The sequence below is a fragment of the Gouania willdenowi genome, chromosome 12 (assembly GCF_900634775.1).
Source record: "Gouania willdenowi chromosome 12, fGouWil2.1, whole genome shotgun sequence".
In the NCBI taxonomy this organism is placed as follows: domain Eukaryota; kingdom Metazoa; phylum Chordata; class Actinopteri; order Blenniiformes; family Gobiesocidae; genus Gouania; species Gouania willdenowi.
The window spans coordinates 5,080,638-5,101,373 of NC_041055.1; the positions used below are offsets into that span (position 1 = coordinate 5,080,638).

At 38.8% G+C, this 20,736-nt stretch overlaps 1 protein-coding gene across 4 annotated transcripts in view; it reads right to left on the bottom strand.

Annotated features, from left to right (window-relative positions):
• tjp2a (tight junction protein 2a (zona occludens 2)) overlaps positions 1 to 20,736 on the bottom strand; it is a 67,647-nt gene that overhangs the window by 13,229 nt on the left and 33,682 nt on the right. For all 4 annotated transcript variants that reach the window (XM_028462155.1, XM_028462157.1, XM_028462156.1 and 1 more), the window contains 10 exons: positions 15,601 to 15,654; positions 11,556 to 11,680; positions 11,254 to 11,356; positions 9,608 to 10,340; positions 8,638 to 8,741; positions 5,701 to 5,854; positions 4,749 to 4,860; positions 2,290 to 2,420; positions 2,132 to 2,213; positions 75 to 225 (listed from right to left, as the gene is read on the bottom strand). In XM_028462155.1, the coding sequence (XP_028317956.1) occupies positions 75 to 225; positions 2,132 to 2,213; positions 2,290 to 2,420; positions 4,749 to 4,860; positions 5,701 to 5,854; positions 8,638 to 8,741; positions 9,608 to 10,340; positions 11,254 to 11,356; positions 11,556 to 11,680; positions 15,601 to 15,654 (1,749 nt within the window). The remainder of the gene's footprint in view (positions 1 to 74; positions 226 to 2,131; positions 2,214 to 2,289; positions 2,421 to 4,748; positions 4,861 to 5,700; positions 5,855 to 8,637; positions 8,742 to 9,607; positions 10,341 to 11,253; positions 11,357 to 11,555; positions 11,681 to 15,600; positions 15,655 to 20,736) is intronic.

Here is a 20,736-nt window from a genome sequence, read left to right on the forward strand (position 1 = left end):
AGGACACACATCTGTCTCATCAGCAGGTGAACACAGCAGGTGTGGGATGGGTCTGTGTGTGAAGCGTGTCCCACCTTCACGATCTGATCTCCTGTACGCAGGCCTTCCTTCTCCGCTGCGCTGTCCTCCTGAACGCCAGCGATGAAGATGCCCACGTCGTTCCCTCCAGCCAGTCGGAGGCCCACGCTGTCGCCTTTCTGGAAACGCACCATTATCGTGTTCGGCCTGGATCGCGTCATAAACGCAAAATGGGAAAAGGACGGGAAGGTGTTCATCAGACAAAACTATTTACCAAATTTTTCAAGCAGTAGTGCTCATTGGTCATTATCACGGGATCTTTGTTAGGCCACAGTGAAGCCCCGCCCCCTCATTAACAGAGAGCGCTCATTTACTAAAGCCTTTATTAAGTTGTTCCCAAAGTTATGTGATGCATGAATCACGTGATCAACATTCATGTTAGCATTTAGAATACTGAGCATTTACACAAGAAACAACCAAGAGTTTTGCATTTGTGTGTATTTTTGTTGTCATTGTTTTGTTTTTGATGCAATTTGTGTATTTTGTTGTAATTTTTCTCTAACTTTGTATGATTTCATAGTCATTTTGTTGTGATGTCAATTTTATTATGCTTTTTGAAGTCATTTTGTGTATTTTTAGTGCAATTGTTTTGAGTGTTTTTCTATAATTTTATGTGATTTGGTATATTTTTTTTTGGGGGGGGGGGGGGGATTGTCTATAATTTTGTGTTTTTTTCCTACAATTTTATGTGTTTTTGGAGTCATTTTGTGTGTTTTTGGAGTCATTTTGTGTATTTTTAGTGTCTGTTGTCCGTTTCAAATCAACTGTTGCCTCATGTTAACTGGTGCCTGAGTGTGCATGCAGAAGAAAGTCACTGATTAAATTAGACACATGCACATTTGTGTAAACTAACTTAAATTGTAGCTTGTTGTACAGAGTTTTAACAACTTATTTTTTTAAAGGACAAATTATGATCCGGTGGAAAGTGATCAGCTAAAGTGCAATTTATTGTTTGCTCTGGACTCGCTGTAAAATGTTGAATTTTAAAATTGTTTTTATTGCGCATCTGTATCTGATTCTGTCAATTATTTTATTCTTCTTTTTCTCGTATTCTTATTTCTGACCTGCATATGGAAATGAGGTGTTACAATGCTACAACCAAGTACTAAATGTCTTTACTCTTTTTAATGCCTTTGTTAGTGTCCCTACTGTAAAGTTTAAAGAATAATTTTTAGATTTTTTTTAAGCAGGCTTTAGTGATTTATTTTGAGGTTTTCCCCCTACTGGACTACTAAACAGCACCCAGCAATGCTGAGTATTTACAGTTATACATTGTGTAGGGCAGAGGTGGGCAACTTATATCACACCGGGGGCCACAACAAGTGTTTGTTTGATGAGAGGGTCACATTATGTACATTCATATCAGCATTTAGAATAATGAGTGATCTGAGCATTAATACAGGAAAGGAAAAAACAAAACAAACCTGTGTGTTTTTATTCTGTGTATGTTTGTTGTCGTTTTGCTTGTTATAAGTCATTATGTGCATTTTCCCCCAAAAATGTGTCTTTCGAAGTCACTTTATATTGTGTATTTGTGTTGTCGTTTTCTTTTTTTTGGGAGTCAATTTTGTTTATTTCTGTTGTCATTTTGTTTGTAGTATTGTGGGTTTGCAGAGTCATTTTTTCTGTTTTTCTTGTCTTTTTGTGTACTTTTGTTGTAATTTTCTGTAATATTGTATGTTTTTGAGTAATGTTGTGTATTACTGTTTGTTTTGTTCATTTATGTAATCGTTTTGTGTGTTTCTGGAGTATTTTCTGTGTTTTTCTCATCTTTTACTTTTTTGTAATTATTTCTTGTTTTTTTCTGTCATTTTGTGCGTTTACTTTGGGGGGCGCACAACATTATGTGGCCCTAGGTGTGTATATCACTACTTCAATATATAATGATTATATAAAAAATGAAATCTGTATCTTTAATGTGAAAGTGTGCATTGTTGGGGACATCTCTTGTCTAGTTGTTATTATCATTATCAACAGTGACTGATTCGTGGCTCTTAATCTCCTCTTGTTTGGTGGGAGGGACTAAAACGTTAATTTGGACACATGTACCAACCCGTAAACCTCCTGGTCCTCCAGACTTGGCTTCAGCGGGACCTTCGGAGGAGCGAGGACTTTCGTCGCCACGGCGACAGGAGCTGCACAAGCACAACAGACACATTCAGAAACCACAGGAGTAATGTTTTCAATGTGTAGAAGTAAACGTGTGTTTACCAGGTGGCGTCTCGGATCGTGGCTCCTCCCTCTCCGCCTGGGAAGTGGGCGTGTCCTCGACGCCTCTGTCCGCCCCTCTGAACGGCGTCGGCATGGCGCCCATCTTGGCCAGCCTGTTTGGTGGATCCTCTCTGGTAAACGACACACATTCAGAGAAGTCACGGTGTGAAACCGCGTCTGTCTCGGCTTTGCTCGCGTCGCAGGATTTTATGGTGAAGGAGAAGATTAAAGGAGAACAATTCTCAGCAGTTCACTCATTTGATGTGAGGCGCGGCGCGGGCTAAGCTTTGTGATGCATGAATTGAAATAATCCTGCATTATCCTGATTTGCTGAGCTGTATTTAAGCACATGGCCATGACGAATCAGTGAAAGTTACTCAGCTGAACATTTATGAGTAGCAATAGACAGGGTTGGGGTCAATTATAATTGTAATCGTGTAATTTATAAATAATCACAATTATGGCGTAACTATAATTGTAACTAAAAACATCTGTTGCTGCTGTGATCATAATTTATTTGTAGTTGAGTTCAGAAAATGTAGTTTATAATTGTAACTGGCATGAACATTCTAAAAAAGTTTCTATTTAACTAAACGCCAAACTGTGGAACCATGTTACAGTTCTATGGCTTACACATATGTAGTTAATTATTAAAATATGTTTCATATCAAGTTTTCCCACTAAATTTCAGTTCTCTTATGATCATTGTATCATTTTTTTTTTTAATTTTAAATAAATTAATTTAAATCTATGGCTATCTATCTATACTAACAGAAAAAAGGCTCAGGCACCCACACCAAAAACATTAATACCAATATTTTCACAAATATGGAAGCCTAACATTTCTCTTTTCCAAGAGATGAAAAAAATTGGATGATAGATATTTTTAGTGTATTTTACTGCATAAGACATGCTAACAGAAAGCTAACAAAAGAGAAATGTTAAGTTTTATGGGGTTATTTATTTCAGGCTCAGAAATTTTGATTAACTGAACGTAAATGTAATTGCCTTTCAGGGGAAGAATTGGGAATAATGCTGGCCACCATAATTGTAATTGAGTTGTAATTGAACATGGATAATTGAAGACGTAACTGTACTTGAAAAATGTAATTAAACCCAACCCTGGGCACACCAGTAATACTCAACCGCACCATGATGCAGTGTGAGCAGAACGTAAAATCTTCCTGGGACCGGCTTCAAGCTAAAAATCAAACATTCTCTTTTCAAAATAAAAGCATCTCTTCTCGTCTTCCATTAGGTTTGTTTTTTTTTTTTTAACCCATTTGTAAATAGAGCTCTTGTTTTGAAGTTAACCAGAAGTTTTGTCGGTAGCACAATGGAGGGTCTCCAAAAATCACCAAATGAGGATCAAATGAGCACATGTTGATATTCTTTTTGGTCACTTTCTCACTTCAAATGTTTTCAGAACTTTGAAAGGTGGAAAATCAACAGAGATATTTAGCCTTTTGTCGCCGTAGGTTCCAAATGCATCTTGGAAAACTTGGAAGTATACTTTAGTGGGAACGCTTATCATCCTAATCATACTTATAGTTTATAGTAGACCCTAGGTTCCCAAAGTGGGTTAAGCAAATTGCCATGGGGGGTACGTGAAAAAAAAAAGAAAAAGAAAAGGAAAACATTGGACAACATTGGAAACTAAAATATAAACAGACCAGTAGTCAGGAGCAGGCACATCCACCCATATTGTGATTTCCACGAGTAGTATTATCTGATTTTTGGTAATCCAGAACATCACCATGTTCCTGAAAATTTCATCCAAATCTATTCAGAACTTAAGTTATCTCGCTAACAAACAGACAAACGCAGAGTAAAACATAACCTTCCGCTCTGCGCTTCGCGGAGGTAACAAGACGTTGCGTGGAGAATGACTTAATAATCAGCCAAACATTACAGAATTCTGTTCGTCCTCTCAACCTCACCCTCCTCATTAAAGTTACATTTCACAGTTTCAGCTGGTGATGAGATGATGAATATGTTGTATTACTGCTATATGTTCAATAAAACTAAATGTTTGGTAGATTTCTTCCTCCAAAATAAGTAAATAAATATTCCTCAACAGGATAGGTAAAATTCAGAGACAAAGTTCAGTGAATGGCAACATTGTATGACATTACATTATGTTTTTTTAGTGTGCAGGAATAAGGGGTACATGGCTTCAGGTTTAATATCTGAAGGGGTATGGGACTGTAAAAAGTTTAAGAACCAGTATGGGAACAGTATATACTCACTGAGTTTGTAGTGCATAGAAAGGAGTATGCACTTTTTTAACACAGCCTCTGTGTTTCCTGTCCGTATTTTAAAAGGAAACATGAAAAACTGCACATTTTTGATAGAATAATATAATCCAGATTTATTAAATAAGTTTTCCTTCTCATCGTGTATTAATTCTGTCCCACCAAAGGTTACACAGAGAAATAAAGAAACACAGTCCAGCCTACCTGGGCTTGTCCCGCAGTCTCTCATTGGAGGAATGTGAGGAGAGGTCTGAGGGGTGGCCCCGCCTGTCATCCTGTGGGGAGTAGGAGCGGTACGACTCGATCTCTGAGATATCTGCAAAGCAACGACGACAGAAGATAAAACACGTCACCACCGCTACAACAGATGAAGGCGTTACTGCTCCACGTGTCTCAACGTGCTCACGCCTCCAGTTCTACAGTAAACACAGAGGTGCCCTGGAGGAGGACTGAGGTATGTGGAGCTGAAGTGATTCTGCTGAACTAACCACATTTTCAGGGAATCTTCACAGAAAAGTGAGAGTGGATGTGGACGAGCAGGAAGTTGCAGCGACGCATCCCTGTGTTTAATAAATCCTTTCATATCCAATGGCAGGATTATGATTAGGGATTAGATCAGCCTGCCACAGGGGGGTGAGCCACCCACACACACACACACACACACACACACACACACACACACAGTGCACCAAAAGCAGGCTAAGTGGGTCACAAGTCTTCGGGCTGTCCCCCCCTCCCTGCCCCTCTTTCTGCAAACATTCGGGCAGTAAACGACCAACTCCCACCACTTACCCAGATGGGTTGTGGCCAATCACAGCCCTCCGTCTGGTCATGTGACATTAAAAACAGGTATAAAAGATTGAGTAATGAGGATGAGGCTGGAGAATGTGTGGTGTGTTAGTACGAGCTGCGTCGGAGGAAATAATATGTGACTAAACGTTGATGTGATTAAAAGCTTTATTTGATGAAGGTTTGATTGACAGGTACAGCAGTAGCAGTAATGATGACAACAATCATTCCACAGATGGTACATGTGCTCCAATCAGAGGAGGGATCTAGTTATATGTTGATGATGAGGGTGGTGATGAGGATGATGATGATGGGCGCCTCTACACAGGGTAGGCCCTGCTGCTTGTCAGTGTCGATTGACCCTCACCATCGAGCTCAGAGTCGCTGTCCACCATGGGCGGGACTCGGATCAGCACCTGGCGCCGGTCCCTCTGCACCACCAGCTGCAGCTTCCCACGAGACTTCTCGATCAGCTTCCCAGCGTCGCTCAGAGACAGGTTCTCCGTCACAGTACCGTTGATCTGTGCACAGGAAACAGAGGAACACACGTGTACCACTCAGCTGAAACAGTTTAGAGTTCACCTCACAAGACCCCGACCTATTACAGCTCACACTTTACACGGGGGGGGGGGGGGGGGGGGGGGAGGCCTCAGGACCAATCAGTGGAAGCAGCTGCACAAGAGTTTCATTAAATCCAACTTATTCTTTCCATAGGGTCCTATAATTTCCACATTAACAGAATCACGGATTGAATCAACCAATAAAAACAGAATTAACTGTTGGACTCGCCATCACTGTGACGCAAAGGACGTTTATCTGGGGAAAAGTTTCTGGGGACCACTCATTCGGTCCACCACCCGCACCCATCAAAGGTCCTGAGCTAAACCACATACGGTTTTGTTTAATTATGGTTATCTTTAATTTTTATTAGTTATTTTGTTTCCTCACAGGAGTTGATAACCACTATTTTCTGAAAAAAAAAAATGATAAAAAATTAATAAAACATTTCTTTAAAAAAAGAAATTTAAAATGAATTAATGTGGAAAACAGAATTTGGAAAAAAAATGAAATAGATTTTATAGGGCCCTATTTCCATTCGGCTGTTGCATTCAGGAGTCGACTCAAATTTAATTTGGCACAGGGTTTTACATGTGATGCCCCTCCTCACACATCTCTGCACATGCTCCCAGGCTTGGGACCGACACATGGAGGCTTGTTACTTCCTTAAGGCTGCAGAATGTCACTGTGTTCACCCAGTGATGAACCAGTGGCTGATCTGAGGTGTGCCATATACGGCCCCTGATTTTCAGTGATCGCGGAAAACGGACAGAAAAAACTGAATTTACGTTCTAAACTGGAAAAAGCAATCCAACCCTTTTTTTCTCTCTCTCTCTCTCTTTTTTTCAAATCTGCCCCCAACATGACATGGAAATGCCTCACAAATAGTGTTTTGGGACCATGTCACACATTTCCATTATGTTTCCCATTAAACGGGGTGCTGAGGGTCTATCGATTAACCTTGTTCTTCTAAGGTAATCTCGTGTGATTTCAGTGTAATATTCCAGTTTTTGGAAATCATCTGAAGCATATAAAAAATAATAACAGTAGTTGACACAGTTAGCCTTATTTAGCATGCAGTGTTCTCACCAGGAATTTTTCACGGCGTAGGGAGATCGCATGGTGCTGGCCCTAGTGTTGTAAAACTTTGAAATTTACAACTGTCAGTGTTTTTTTTTTAATCTTTGTCACTGCCTTACTTTAAAGCAAAACATTATTGTTCAATTGGTGAAGGCCATGATGAATGTAGTTAGAGAGTTGCTCATGCTTGGTATCGGTCCTCCACTAATAAATACTCACATGAATAACCATAAAATAACATTTTATTCAAAACACTGGTTCGAAGACGCACTTTTCAAATTTAAATGAGGATTTATGTGGGACCCGCAGTAATATTAATTAATTTAAATGAAGAAGACCTGAGCCCGACAGAACACGGCCAAACCAGTACGACCCGAATGAAGCCAATGTCTCTTTAACCCCAAACCCGTTTCAACCATAGACTGTAAAAAGAATGGACAACGCACAGTCATGGGGAAGTGAAGCTTTTATTTTTAGAGTTCCCCCTGCTGACTGGCTGCAGTATGGGTCATAAACTCCGCCCCCTCAATGATAACAGATGGGATGTGGGTCAACCTGCAAAGTTAAAATACTCATCACATATTTTTTTTCCAAACCTAAACTCTGTTGTGATCATTAGTTATTATCACCATACATTGTTTGTGTTAACTAAGTTATTTGAAGTTCAAAAACGAGATTTGATGTCATATATGACAATGATTGACAGCCTCGGTTCTTGCGTAGCTCTCTTTGTGAATAGCATAAGCAGTTACATCGTGAAGGAAAGCTGAGATGCCATTAAACTTTTCTGTTCAGTTTTTAGTCTTTTTTGAGTTCCTAGTACCAGTACTGACCTCTATGATCTGAACATCTGAACAAGACATTGGTAGAATTTTCAGGGGGAAAGATACTTAAGTTCATGGCATAGCTGAGCTGCGTAACTCATCAGGGCAGCACGTTAAATAGGCGGGGCTAGTTACCAGGGCTCCTCCCACCCGACCCTACTGATCAGACTGGTTCCAAATTTGCAAGATGGAAGCGCCCCTAAGCGCAGTATTTTGGCTTCAGGAACATTGAGCGGTAACAGCTACAGTGCACGCCCGCTGGTTTCAGAATGATTCGTTGTGAGTCCTAAACATGACGAGCACTTTCATGTGTCGCTACACATTACGTCTGGTTGAAGCACTGTTTACATTGGACCATAATTACGGTTACCAAGTGGAGGATGCACAGGCAGCATTGGGGGCAGCTAAGTGGCGGCATGGTTCCTCAGGTAAAGATGGAATCATCCGAGCAAATCTCCTGTATTAAATAGACGGTGCGGCTGATGTATGTGTTTCTCCGTGATGCGGATTAAAAAGTTAAAACAACCAGTGTGCGCCTGGAAGTCCCTTTTGTGTCCAAGTGTGCAACAATTATTACGACTATCGATTAAAAATGGAAAGAACAACAGAAAATCCCCCTATGCTGGTTGAAACACAGCGTACCATAGGGGGCCCTATGCTCAACAGGAAGTTTATTAGCCGGTAAAGTGAAGAGTCAGACGGAAAAGGGTAAACCTTGAAATGGAATTAGGGAAATTGTGAAACTTGGAGGTCCTCCCCATGCTTTGTGCTTCATGAATGTGAACAGAATGACAGATGTCTACTACAGTGTTCTAATTAAACATGTGATGCGGCGGTGTCACCTTCAGGATGATGTCGCCCTCCTGCAGGTTTCCATCTCGGTTGGCGAGACCCGTGCTGGTCATTTCTTTGATGAAGAGCTGGCTGCCCAGACGGAGGCCATATTCTGAGGGACAAAATAAGAGCGCGTTAGAATTGTGGCTCAAAGAAATCTTTCATTTTAAGGGTACTTCACAAAGCACCTTTATTAATAACAATAACAGTTAATTTCAAGGGACGACATTCATGTATGAAAGATTGTAAGAGTGAGAGTTTGTTTTTATAGAAAACAAAGGTAGAGTGAGGAGTTTCCCTTTGAGTGATTGTCACAAGTGTGAGAAAAATATATATGTTTCTGTTGGTGGTAAAAGCACATATACAATAGTGATCAAAACTGAACATTAAACATTATTACACTTTACATTTTATGGGTGTTTTGTGACTTTTTTTAATCCTATTTGTGATTTTTCTTTTTGCATATCGGACGTCACTGTTTTCAGAACAACAGGCTTATCAAAGGTTCTGAACCTTCATTTTTTATGATTCTTGTTTCAATGTTACAACTTAAAGGTGCTTAAAGAGTGAAATATCTAAGCGATCAATAACATGGTTTTTCCTCTTTCTAAGCATTTTTCTATCTCCATGTGCAGATGATCCCGTATCCTAAATATTTGACCATTTTTTTCTCTTTAGCGCAGTGGTCCCCAACTACTGGGCTGTGGACCGGTATCAGGTCGTAAAGAAGAAAAAATTCATTCTTGTATATGTATATAACAAAACATTTGTTTAATGTTTTACCAATAAACTAAATATGTGCACCTTTTTATTAAAAAAACACATTAAAAGGACTTTTTAGAACGATTTATACCTTTGCGCATAAACTACGGAGAGCTGCCATTTATGACAAGATTACATTTACACTACAGGTAACCTTTAAGATGAAAGAAGGAAAATGTTAATGACAAAAAAGGAAGTAGTTTGTTTGGTTCTGACCTTCGTTGGGTCGGTTCTTCAGCAGCAGAACGTTCACAGGCTTCTCCAGCGGCTCCAGGTCCCGGGCTGGGCGGGGCAGAGGGATGGGTGCAGCAGGTGATGGGGAGCGGTCCAGGCGATCCCGGCTACCGCTGCGCTTCATGGGCTCCTCGTACTTCCTGGGGTTGCTGGAGGCGCGTTCCCGTCCTCGGTCGAAGCTGTGGTCTCGAGGTCCGTGTCCCCGTCCTGGACTGTCGCGGCCGTAGCGCAGATCGGGGCTGTGTGCGCGGTCCAGCATCCGCTCGCTCTTGTAGCGTCGGTCCGGGCTGTGGTCTCGGTCCAGGGCTCGCTCGCTACGATAGCGTCGGTCGGGGCTGAGGTCGCGTGGCCGACGCCCCGGGCTGGGGTCTCGGTTCAGCCCGTGGTCGCTCCGATATCGGCGCTCGGGGCTGTGCTCCCGGTCCAGCATGCGTCCCCTGCTGCCGTCCCGCCGGTACTGGCGGTCTGGGCTGAGGTTGGAGCTCCGGCCGCGCTCGTGGTCCCTGTCGTAGTCACGCTCACGTGTGTGGTAGCCAGAGTCCATGTAGCTGCCCCCGCGGCGCTCCAGGCTGTGGTCTCGGCCTTCGCTCCGACCGCTGTACACGCTGCGCCGATCCTGATCATAGTTGTAATCATCATTGTTGAAGACCCTGTCGTCAGGGGACGGCGGACGGTTCATCATATTAACGGGAACCTTTCGGGGTCGCTTCACCGTCTGAAAACAAACCAAAAAGTTTTTTTTTAAAGTCAAAGACTATCTAACACAAAGTACTATTTATTACTAATGATGTAAATCATTTTTTTCCCCACATCAAATAATGAAGAGAGACTGAGCACCAAACCCTTTCTAAATCTATTATATGTGAAACTGTGTTTATTAAAATTACAGTCCTAGTTTAAAGTATGAGATTAAAAAAAGTCTATTTTTATTCAATCAAAGTGTGCTTTGGGTATTTATTGTACCATGTATGAACATAAAACGTATCATTTCCAAACGTATACGAGATGCAGATCTTATCATTGTCACTTATAATCATAAAGTTGTGAAAAGTAATCTATGTGTACTTCTCTCACATTAACCAGCAACAGCTCTCTTTGGTTACAGGAATAGTTGAATACAGAAAAAACACAAGTTAAAGGGTAATATAAACCTTTAGTTTGTGGGTTTTGGAACAGATTTATTGTTTTTACAACATTTTTATTTCAGTTAAAAGTGTTTTGTTTGGCGTTGAAATCAAGCTTTTACTGAATGAAAGACGTGAAACAGCACCAAGAAGCCCAAGATTTTGTAAAAAATTGAATTCAAATAGCTATATGAGATGGACTAAACCCTCACTTACATGTTTTGGAACAATATCACACATCCTTGTTATCTTTCCCATAAAATGGGTGGCAGATTGTCTTATAGCATAGTGAACATCTTTGCTACGTAACCTTGCATGATTTCAGAAGTTTCGGAAATTACCAGAAGCTATAGTGTAAATTAACAGTAGTTGACTATTTCAACCCATTTTAGCATGTTTGACAGGATTATCTGGAAGTTAAATAGCCAGTAAAGTCACCTAAACATGGAAAGATGATGAAACATTCAGTCTAACCATTAAACAACATTAGAAATATTTACTCACAATTTTGGCAACTTTGCCACATTTTCTGAGCGTCTGCACGGCGAACGAGTGGAGGGCTCCCTCCATAGGAATAGCATTCACTTGAATGACTCGGTCACTTTCACTGAGGGGACACACACACACACACACACACACACACACACACACACACACACACACACACACACACACACACACACACACACACACACACACACACACACACACACACACACACACACACACACGTTTCCATTAAAACTACAAGAAACAGCAATAATTATCTATTTATTTAACTAAAAATCTTTAACCAATGTACGTACAACAGCATCCCATCAGCAGGTCCACCTGGCAGGACGTCTGACACCACGATGGATGTCTCTCCGCTGTCCTCGTTGGGGTTGTCTCGACCCCCCGACACGGCAATGCCAAAACCCATTTTAGGATCCTAAAAATAAGGAGAGGAACCAACACATCACAGCTCATTTTTCACAATAAAGCACGTATTGTACTACTCATTGCTTCCAGCAAAAGTGTGTGTGTGTGACTATTTTAATATGTAAATAAAACATCTGAGTACTGTATATATTGACCAATAACCTTTTTCTAAGTACAAATTGTAATTTTAAAAAAACATGTAAGATTTAGTAAAAGTATGAAGAACTATTTCTCCATTAAAAAACTTCAACTATAATATATATAAAAGTACAAAACCATTATTGGTTTGTTCAGCAGTAAAACACACAAAACAACAAACATGCACAAAATGAGAATAAAAACATAGAAAAAACAACAACAATAATACACAAAACAACAACAAAAATACACAAAATCACAACAAAAATAAACAAAATGACTCCAAAAATGTCAATTAAATATACAAAATGACAGCAAAAATACACCAAAACAACAACAAAAATACACAGTGACTCCCAAAATAAAGAAAATGACAACAAAAATGACAGAAAAATAGACAAAATGATTCCAAAAATACACAAAATGAATGAAAAAGACAAAACATGACAAAAAAATGACAGAAATATAGCCCCCAGGTGGACTAGTGGTTTTTATTTTGTTCTTTATTTTCTATTTCCATGGCTCTCATTCTGTGTGGAACTGCACCTGCCACTGAACCAGTTCACCCAGTGAGATTAGGTCAAAGATTTGTCGACCTCCACACTTTATCCCTTCTCTTCCATCAGTGCTTTAAAAAAATAACTACACAATTCATCCGGCCTCTGTCAGGAACAGATGGTCATGGCAGCAGGGGAGGGGGACGAGCAGGGGGGCTTTAGTGCTTATATGTGAACACATCACTGGACGGTGAAACGGTTAATACTGAATTTCAAAAACATGACAAATTTACATTTATTTTAGGAGATTATTTTACGTAAGATACGTGCAAACGTATCTTAACAAGAGCTAAAAACAGCTGTAAACTTGGACAAGAAAAATCACATTGAGGTCAGACAATGTTGAGTTGTGACCTACAGTCATCGGCTTGTTTCAGGTTTTGTTTAAATATCTTTTAAAAAGTGAATATTTGGATTTCTGTCCTATTTAATACAGAAATTGCGTGGTTTTTGTGTGTGTTGACAGACTATTATGGTCTGTATTTTCTGCTCTGACCACAATGAGATCTAATTAGGCCCTGCAGTCTAATACACACACGCACACGGTCTGGGAAGGATCCCAGACTTCAGATGGTTTAGGACCAGCTGTGTTGCTGTGGCTGCTTCTTAATAAACTATGTGAAGGTTTACTTGCGTGTCTGGCAGCTGGTTTGTAGAAACTGTTTTTTATTGTCCAGATTCTTTCTACCTAAAGACTAAGAGTTGAACTCTACGCCTGCATAAGGATGCTGCTTTATTGTCCACATGTTACAGAAACAACATTAATAATGGTTAATAATCATGTTCTGATTAATAATCCCTCACATCTTCCTAATATTTGAGGATCTATTGAAGAAAAATGTCACTACTTGGACCATCTAACAGTAGCAGAGTTTTTCCTCTCTCTGCCTCAAACATCATGAAAACTGCTTTGACAAGTTATTTGTAACTGTATTTAAAATTGAACCAAAACACGACACAAACTCTTCAAACGCATGTTTAGGGACAACACGCATTTATAGGATTTCACTTGAAAACTGGTGATCGAATGCCTAGAAAGTGCGACAAACAGACAAATATGTCAAAATCTCTCACTACGTTTAACGGGTTGTTATGTATCATGAAGTATGTTTTTAATGTATTTTAATGTAGTGATTCTCAACTGGTGGGTCGTGGACCTGGACTGGGTGGGTGGGTCGCGGACAGCTGGTCAAAACCAAATTAATACTTAATGTTTATTGTGTTGAGCTTGTCTATTATCTTGAAATAAATGCATGTTGCACAGGATAATATATAGATTTATATTGAAAAAATTATTATATATGTGTGTTTTCAACAGCCATTTTTTTAATTCTGAAAAAAAGTGGGTCGCGATGTAATGACCGTGGCAAAATATGGGTCCCGGGGTGAGACCAGTTGAGAACCCCTGTTTTAATGAACACAAAGGGTACATTGATGATGGTGTATTAGCTGAACTGGTGATCAATCTACCTGGTGACACGCCATGGCAGAAGCATTCCTCCTCCAGTCACACGGCTACGTGGGGTTTTGTGTAAAACGTGAGGATGATTTGCCATTTGGTAATAATTCAAGATTTCAGAAATAATGTTTTGGGACCATATCACACATTTACATGAGATATTTTATGTTAAACAGGTGGCTAATATCACTATTCATTTAAATTCTGGTTCCATAGTAAACAATACAAAACTGCATAATAGTTATTTTGCTTTTTAAAAGTGCAACTGAAAATGTATTTTGTGACTTAACAATTGGACCTTAAAAAAAAAAAAAAAAACAGTCTGCACTGTATTTGCGTCAGATATTTGTTTGAACCAGCAGAGGGCAATGGTAACCCAGTGGTCGGTTGGCATGCAGCTAAGTGCAGTGAAGAAGAGATGCTACGCTAGCAGACAGGGTTAATAGAAAAACGTGACTTTTACAGATATTCACTTAATATTACAGACATTCTTTTGGTGGTAAAGGGGTAAGGAATCATTTATGAACATGTTTAAGAGTAGAAGGCGGCCAGAAGGAAAGTATTAGCAGATTTCGCACGCCGCCATGACTTCTGGATAGTAAAAAGTACTGCGATTCAATTTTCACAGCATCAATGTGAACCTTGATACCTATGAATCAATTTTTAACTGCCTTACGATTAATCGTTACATCCCTAATTGATAGTAAAGTCATCTAAACAGGAAAAGATGATGAAAACAAATGGAAAGGAAACAGAAAAGTAAACGTGAAGTGACTCAGAAAAGGCTAAACCTTGACATTTTGAAACAGAAAATCCTACCTTTATACGATTCATTGTATACAACTTATTTACTAAAACACTTGGTGGTTCTAAATACTGACTTCCTGTGTTTTCATTTCTATTAGTGATGCGCTGAAATTCCTGCCACTGAAAATTTTCATCCAAAAATGGCCCAAAAGTGCATTTTCTGCCTAAACACTTCTCACTGAAACAGGATGTTATAAAGACGCGAGCGGTCAGTGCGCATACTTGTCTGGAAAGGAACCAACTTGTCCGCAGACTCACGGAGCATCTGAATTTCAATACATCTGAGCACTAAAGCGTTTTCTGAGCAGAGTTGATGGAGCATATAAGTGTATTTAAAATTAAACCAGTGCGCAAAAGAAATAATCCACGCTGAAATCAATGCACACGCAGCGTGGGCCTCCGTGTCTCCAAGAACATGCTTGGATAATAAATAAAATTAAGAAGCTGATTTTCTTTCAGAACTTGATGAGAGAAGGTATTTATCTTGACTCTCATTCAGCGGCTAATTAAGTATTTTCATATTTTTAATTGATTTATTTGGGTTTTGTGTTTGGGTTTACGGCCTTACTTTTCTCATTTTCGGTTTAGTTCAAGAATTTTCATTTTGGTGCATCCTTAGATTTTATATACTTTCCTTGATTTAGTAAAGAGCTTTTGTACACATGCGTAAACAGAAAAAAACCATCTCCATTCAACTAAAAAGTCAAAACTTTTCAGATTTTAGAGAGTGAAAAATAATGTTTTTCTTCATCTCACTCATATTCAAATATGCCAAATTTTGGCTTTTTGATTTTTTTTCCCTCTTAACTGAAGGATTTAAGTGTTTCTAATTTGTTGGCCATTCTTCAGTCATTCAGAAGAAGAATCAGTCATCATGGTGCTCCTTATTAGTGTGATCCTCTGCAGCAATGGGCTGTGTCTGATGTGTGATGTGACGACGTGTCAGTGTTTCAGAGCAGATGAACTCACCCTCTGCAGGGTCACTGTGTACTGCTCCCACACCGTCTCCTCCATGACCGGGTTCTGTAGAGAGCAGGAAAAAAGCAAAGATTACCATGGGGGAGGGGGTGGGGTCCACTTCCCCCAACAGATTAATAAAGTATTATGTGATGCAATGACAAATCCGACTCATTAGCCGGTGCTTGGGATTCCACAACCAGCAAGACCTCCTACAGGAACAATGACAGCCTTTACTGGGCCACTAACACTGACCACACTTTAGGTTCTTTAAACCTTACGAGCATTTTGTGCACATTTGATCTGATACCTCTGGGAAGTACATATTATGAAAAGTAGCAACAACCATATGCAACTATATACATCTTCAAATGAATGTATATAGGTGTAGAAAAGATAGCAAAAGCAGGTTTTAAATGTGTAGTAAAAGCTTCTTTGGAGCTCACAACAGGTTGCATTAAAAACCCAGAGGACAGCTAACAAACACAGCCTAGAGATAAGAAACATAGATTTAAAGCTACGTTACAGCAGCTATCTCAACACACCAGGAGTCAACAAATAACACTGAATGAGAATAAATAATAATAATTTGAACAATATTATTTACCCATCGATACTGACAAAGAAAAAAAAAATAGAAATTCAAAAATATGATATAAATACCAAAATATAAATCATATAAGATATAAATAAATACTACAAGAGATTAGAATAAAAAATGCTATAATAATAAAACAAATACACAGTTAAACACAAGCATATGTAAAAACAGTAAAATAAACAGTTATAGTATAAAGGTTTGTTTGTTTCTTATTAAATATATTCCTAGTGTCAACACTGAAAAGACATCATTTAACTATGAATATTAAGAACCTATGAAAGCCAAGTACACAGTAGGCTATTTTAAAGCTATTAAAAAAATTAAAATACATACAATAAATAAACTTAACTTATACAAACAAAAATGTGCAGTGAGAATGAAGAGATTAGTAAAAAACAAACAAAAAAAAAACACTTGTTTTTAACTTTTCTAATGCTGATTTTAAGGAATAAAAAATGATTTAAACATCTAAAGCTACTCAGTTCAGGAGTACGTGATATAAAGATCGATCCCAACCTCAGAAATAATAACTACAATAACTACCAACTCATGATCTTAACTTCATCGTTCCATCTCAAAGACAGCCAAACTATGACTCCCTCTCACAGATTATTATAAAAAGCTGAAATCAAGGTATGTTTACTTTACGTGTTCTTATAAAGTGACCAAATCCCACAAGCAGAACCTCACTCACGAGTCCCTGCAGGATGCGGATGGTCTTGACCGCGTGAGCCCATTTCCTGTGCAGGTTTAGGACAGTCTTCATCGTATCTGGATGGGTTTTTTTTTTTTAATGCGGTGTCCCTGTGCGTTTCACCGCTAGAGCTGCTCTGACGGACTGATGTGTCCACAGCTGTAAAACAACCAGCAGCAGCATCTCCCCCGCCTGCTTTTGACGTAAGAGGGATTCTGCTGGCCTACATTCAGCACAAATCCCACCGTCTGCAGCACACAGTGTAAACACAGGGTCGCACCGACTGCAAACAGGCACGCGACACTCACACATTACAATAACATGGACACAATTCACTCTCTAGTGTTAGGGTTCCATGTCTGAGCAGTGCCACAACCCCTCAGGCACTCACACAACTTTAAAAGCACAAAACTCACCCCAGAGTTTAACTATGAGCTAGCAAAACAGCTCAGGTGGAGTTTTATAGAAGGTCTGCTAAACTACAAAACAGAGGGAGAAACATTAAGTAGCCTGTTAAGTAGTTTATTATTATTATTACAATAGCTAACATCTCTTATTGCCATTATTACCGTCAATATACTTTATCATCATTATTAGTAGTAGTTTTATTATTATTTCAATACAAAGCGAAGGGGGGGAGTCTGCAGACAGCCTTTATTATTATTATTATTATTATTATAATAAATACAATGACTAGCATTTCGAAGCTGGATAAGTATATCCAGGATATCTCTCTGTTAGTAAGCTTCACCTAACCAAACATTCTAGGTCAGAGAGACCCCGTCCTATGAAGCAGGATATAAACACATTCACTTAAATGAGATGATTTCAGCCTGGCTACGTGTGCGCTCCAGTGATCACAGCATCAGACCAATCACAATCACAGAGAAACTGTGTAGAGCAACTTACGTCACAGTTGAGGAATAATTATTAATAATAAAAAAAAAATCCATAAATCAGACCACACCTCCAGAAAAAGCAGGAATGAAAGAATGCAGCCAGGAAGATGCTGACACTGTTAATGCATAAAAGTGTGAGATTATACAATATTCATCCATGGGATAATAAACTGACAGCGCTCAAATTAGTTTCACTTTATTACATCACAGACGTGTTTCTATTCTAATGTAAACCTCAATTTATCACACATACACTGGGATGAGCGCATTGTTTCACTGTATTATGTTCCTGTTGATGCTGTGAGCATCACTACAGCGTATGAATGAGTTGATCCATCCATGATACATAGAGTGTCTCTCCACAGGCTTCATCAGCTGACTGTAGATCAGTCCATCAGATATAAATCTATATCTTTCCTAATGGATTTCATCGGTAAATGAAAGGATTGCATTTATTTATCCATTAATAATCTTTCTTTCCTAAACACAGCTGTCAGATCTGCACCAACCAGGATCTAATAACAATGGGAAGCTCATTTTACAAGAGAACTGATTGGTCAGGAGGCGGGACTTTAGTTCTCGCTCAGATCTTATCCACTTCATAAAATGGTCCCCACCAGGTTAGGTGTTCAGTCTAAGTTACCATGGTGATTTAGCTCCATAAGAAGTTAGCCAGCGTCATAGTACAGGACAAACTGAATAAATCCCGGGAAGTTAGCACAATAAGAGGAAATACAGCTTTGTAGTACAGGCCCTATTAGTAATATTGTTATTTTGAAAACTATTAGTTCAAACCTTTTTTTTAAATTCTCATTAATTTCCCTTTTGTAAAGTCATAGTCTTATAATGAGCTGCAAGTTGTATTTGTGTTCTTGCTCCAAAAACACTATCTATGATGATAATATTATTAATAATAATAATAATAATAATACAGTTTTCCTCGATTTTTAAAATTTTTATAAATAGCAAAAATAAGATTTGATATAAGATTCTTAAAAAAATCAATTTATTTATACATTAAAGAAATTGATTTTTTTTTTCTTAATTTACAGTAAAATTTGTCTGAAACTCCTTCACTTATAATAATTGAAACATGAATTCATGAAAAATTACAATTTATCAGGTCTTAAGACTAAATCTAGAGATTTACAAACAAAATGTGAAAACATTTTTAAATATAAATTACTACGAATTTGTCTTGAGGTGATTGTGCTAATATAATATTATTTATTACTCGCGTCTTAAAAACCTGACGTAAAAAAATAAAATACCATGAGACAAAAGTGTGTAGTGCAAACATTTAGGAACAGAAAAGGACAGACGACCTCATAAAGGTCAAGTGAAGGCGCTGCAGGCAGGAAACAAACTAGTAGAAATCATTGTCTTTGTGCACCATGTGATATGACTTTGTCGACGCCTGCAGCACACGTCTACTCTCCTGAGTGTGCATTTATTACGTAACACAGCACAAGCACATCTTGACTAAGAGCTGAAATATAAGACAGAACAGGGTTAGAAGACTTCATTTAAAGTAAGTAGGTCAAGGACAGTTTTAGCTTGAAATAAACTATTATACAGTTTATTCTAATCAAATCATTCCTCGCTTTTTGATGTTTCTACAGTGCCATGTACACTATATAAATAAAAGTATTTTGCATAAGCTGATTTAAATGATTTGAATCTCCAGTAAAGGCAAATCTTCTTGCTTATTAATTCCAAGACATTTTTGACAATGCAATAGAATTCACTTCCTAAAATGGAAATAGCTCTTTTACACTAAATACACCCTCACCTTCATGTAGTGATTAAAGTAACACGGTTCTTCCAATCCGATATTGATATCGGTCTGATATTAGCTAAAATTTGCATCTGATTATTCTGGCCTGAATTGAAAATCTCCAATATAAACACCCGAGTAGAACAGATACATAATTTAATTTGTTTTTATTAAAATTAAATGACTATTTTCCAGGATCTTTTTGTATCGATTGTATTCAAGAGTAGAATGTTTTTTAAAGGGGACATATCATGATTTTAAATCCTTCCTTTTTACATATAAATCATACAGTTGTGGTCTATATAAAGCAGAACTCCTCCTCCAGAATTCCTCATTATTATAGCTCCACAGGCCCCTTTTCTACCCCTTTTCTGATGTGCTTCTGAGAGCAACTCGTTTTGATGCGGTCTCTTTAAATGCAAATGAGACACTCCATACCCCGCCCCCTCTTCAGGTGACATTCGGTTCAACTCCACCCTGCTCGGCCATTTTTGTAGTTTGATAGAAGAGATACGGCTATGTAGCGGCGCATAAACTTTTTATTCAGAGGTTATTTACAAAATGTCAACAACGGAAGACTTGTCCATCCAGCCTTACATGTTCGAGCCAGAGTCTGACCCAGCGGAGCGAGATGAAAATGAAGATGATGAACCCGCAGAACCCTAACAAGTGAGCTAACACAAGCACCGAGCAAACGCTAGCGCCAAGCTAACGCCACAAAATGCATATTAATACAGTCTTTTCAAAGACAAAAACGGAAAAATGAAATGACTAATGAAAACTTTAGACTTAAATTAAATCACGTAGGCCATATCATCAAGGATCTAAAACGAGCACACAGTGCTAACATATGAAGACTGAAGACGGTGCAACTGCTAAGCAACTGCTAATGCTCACAAACAATGACAGGAACGTCTTATCATCACACTTTTTAGCGTTATTTACAGCTTACCGAAGTGCTCTGTTCGTCGTCTCCAAAGATAGAAGGAATTGAACCCTCAATCAGACAAAGTCTTTCGGCAAATCCTTTTTTATACTGGCGGAGGTTGCTGAAGCAGTCATCCTTGAAGTGCTTCACACACAAAAATGACCTTACCCACAGATGTGGGTACATTTCCATAAAAAATAAAACTCAACCAGGCACTTTGAAAAGGTTCTGATGCTGGGAGACGGTGTA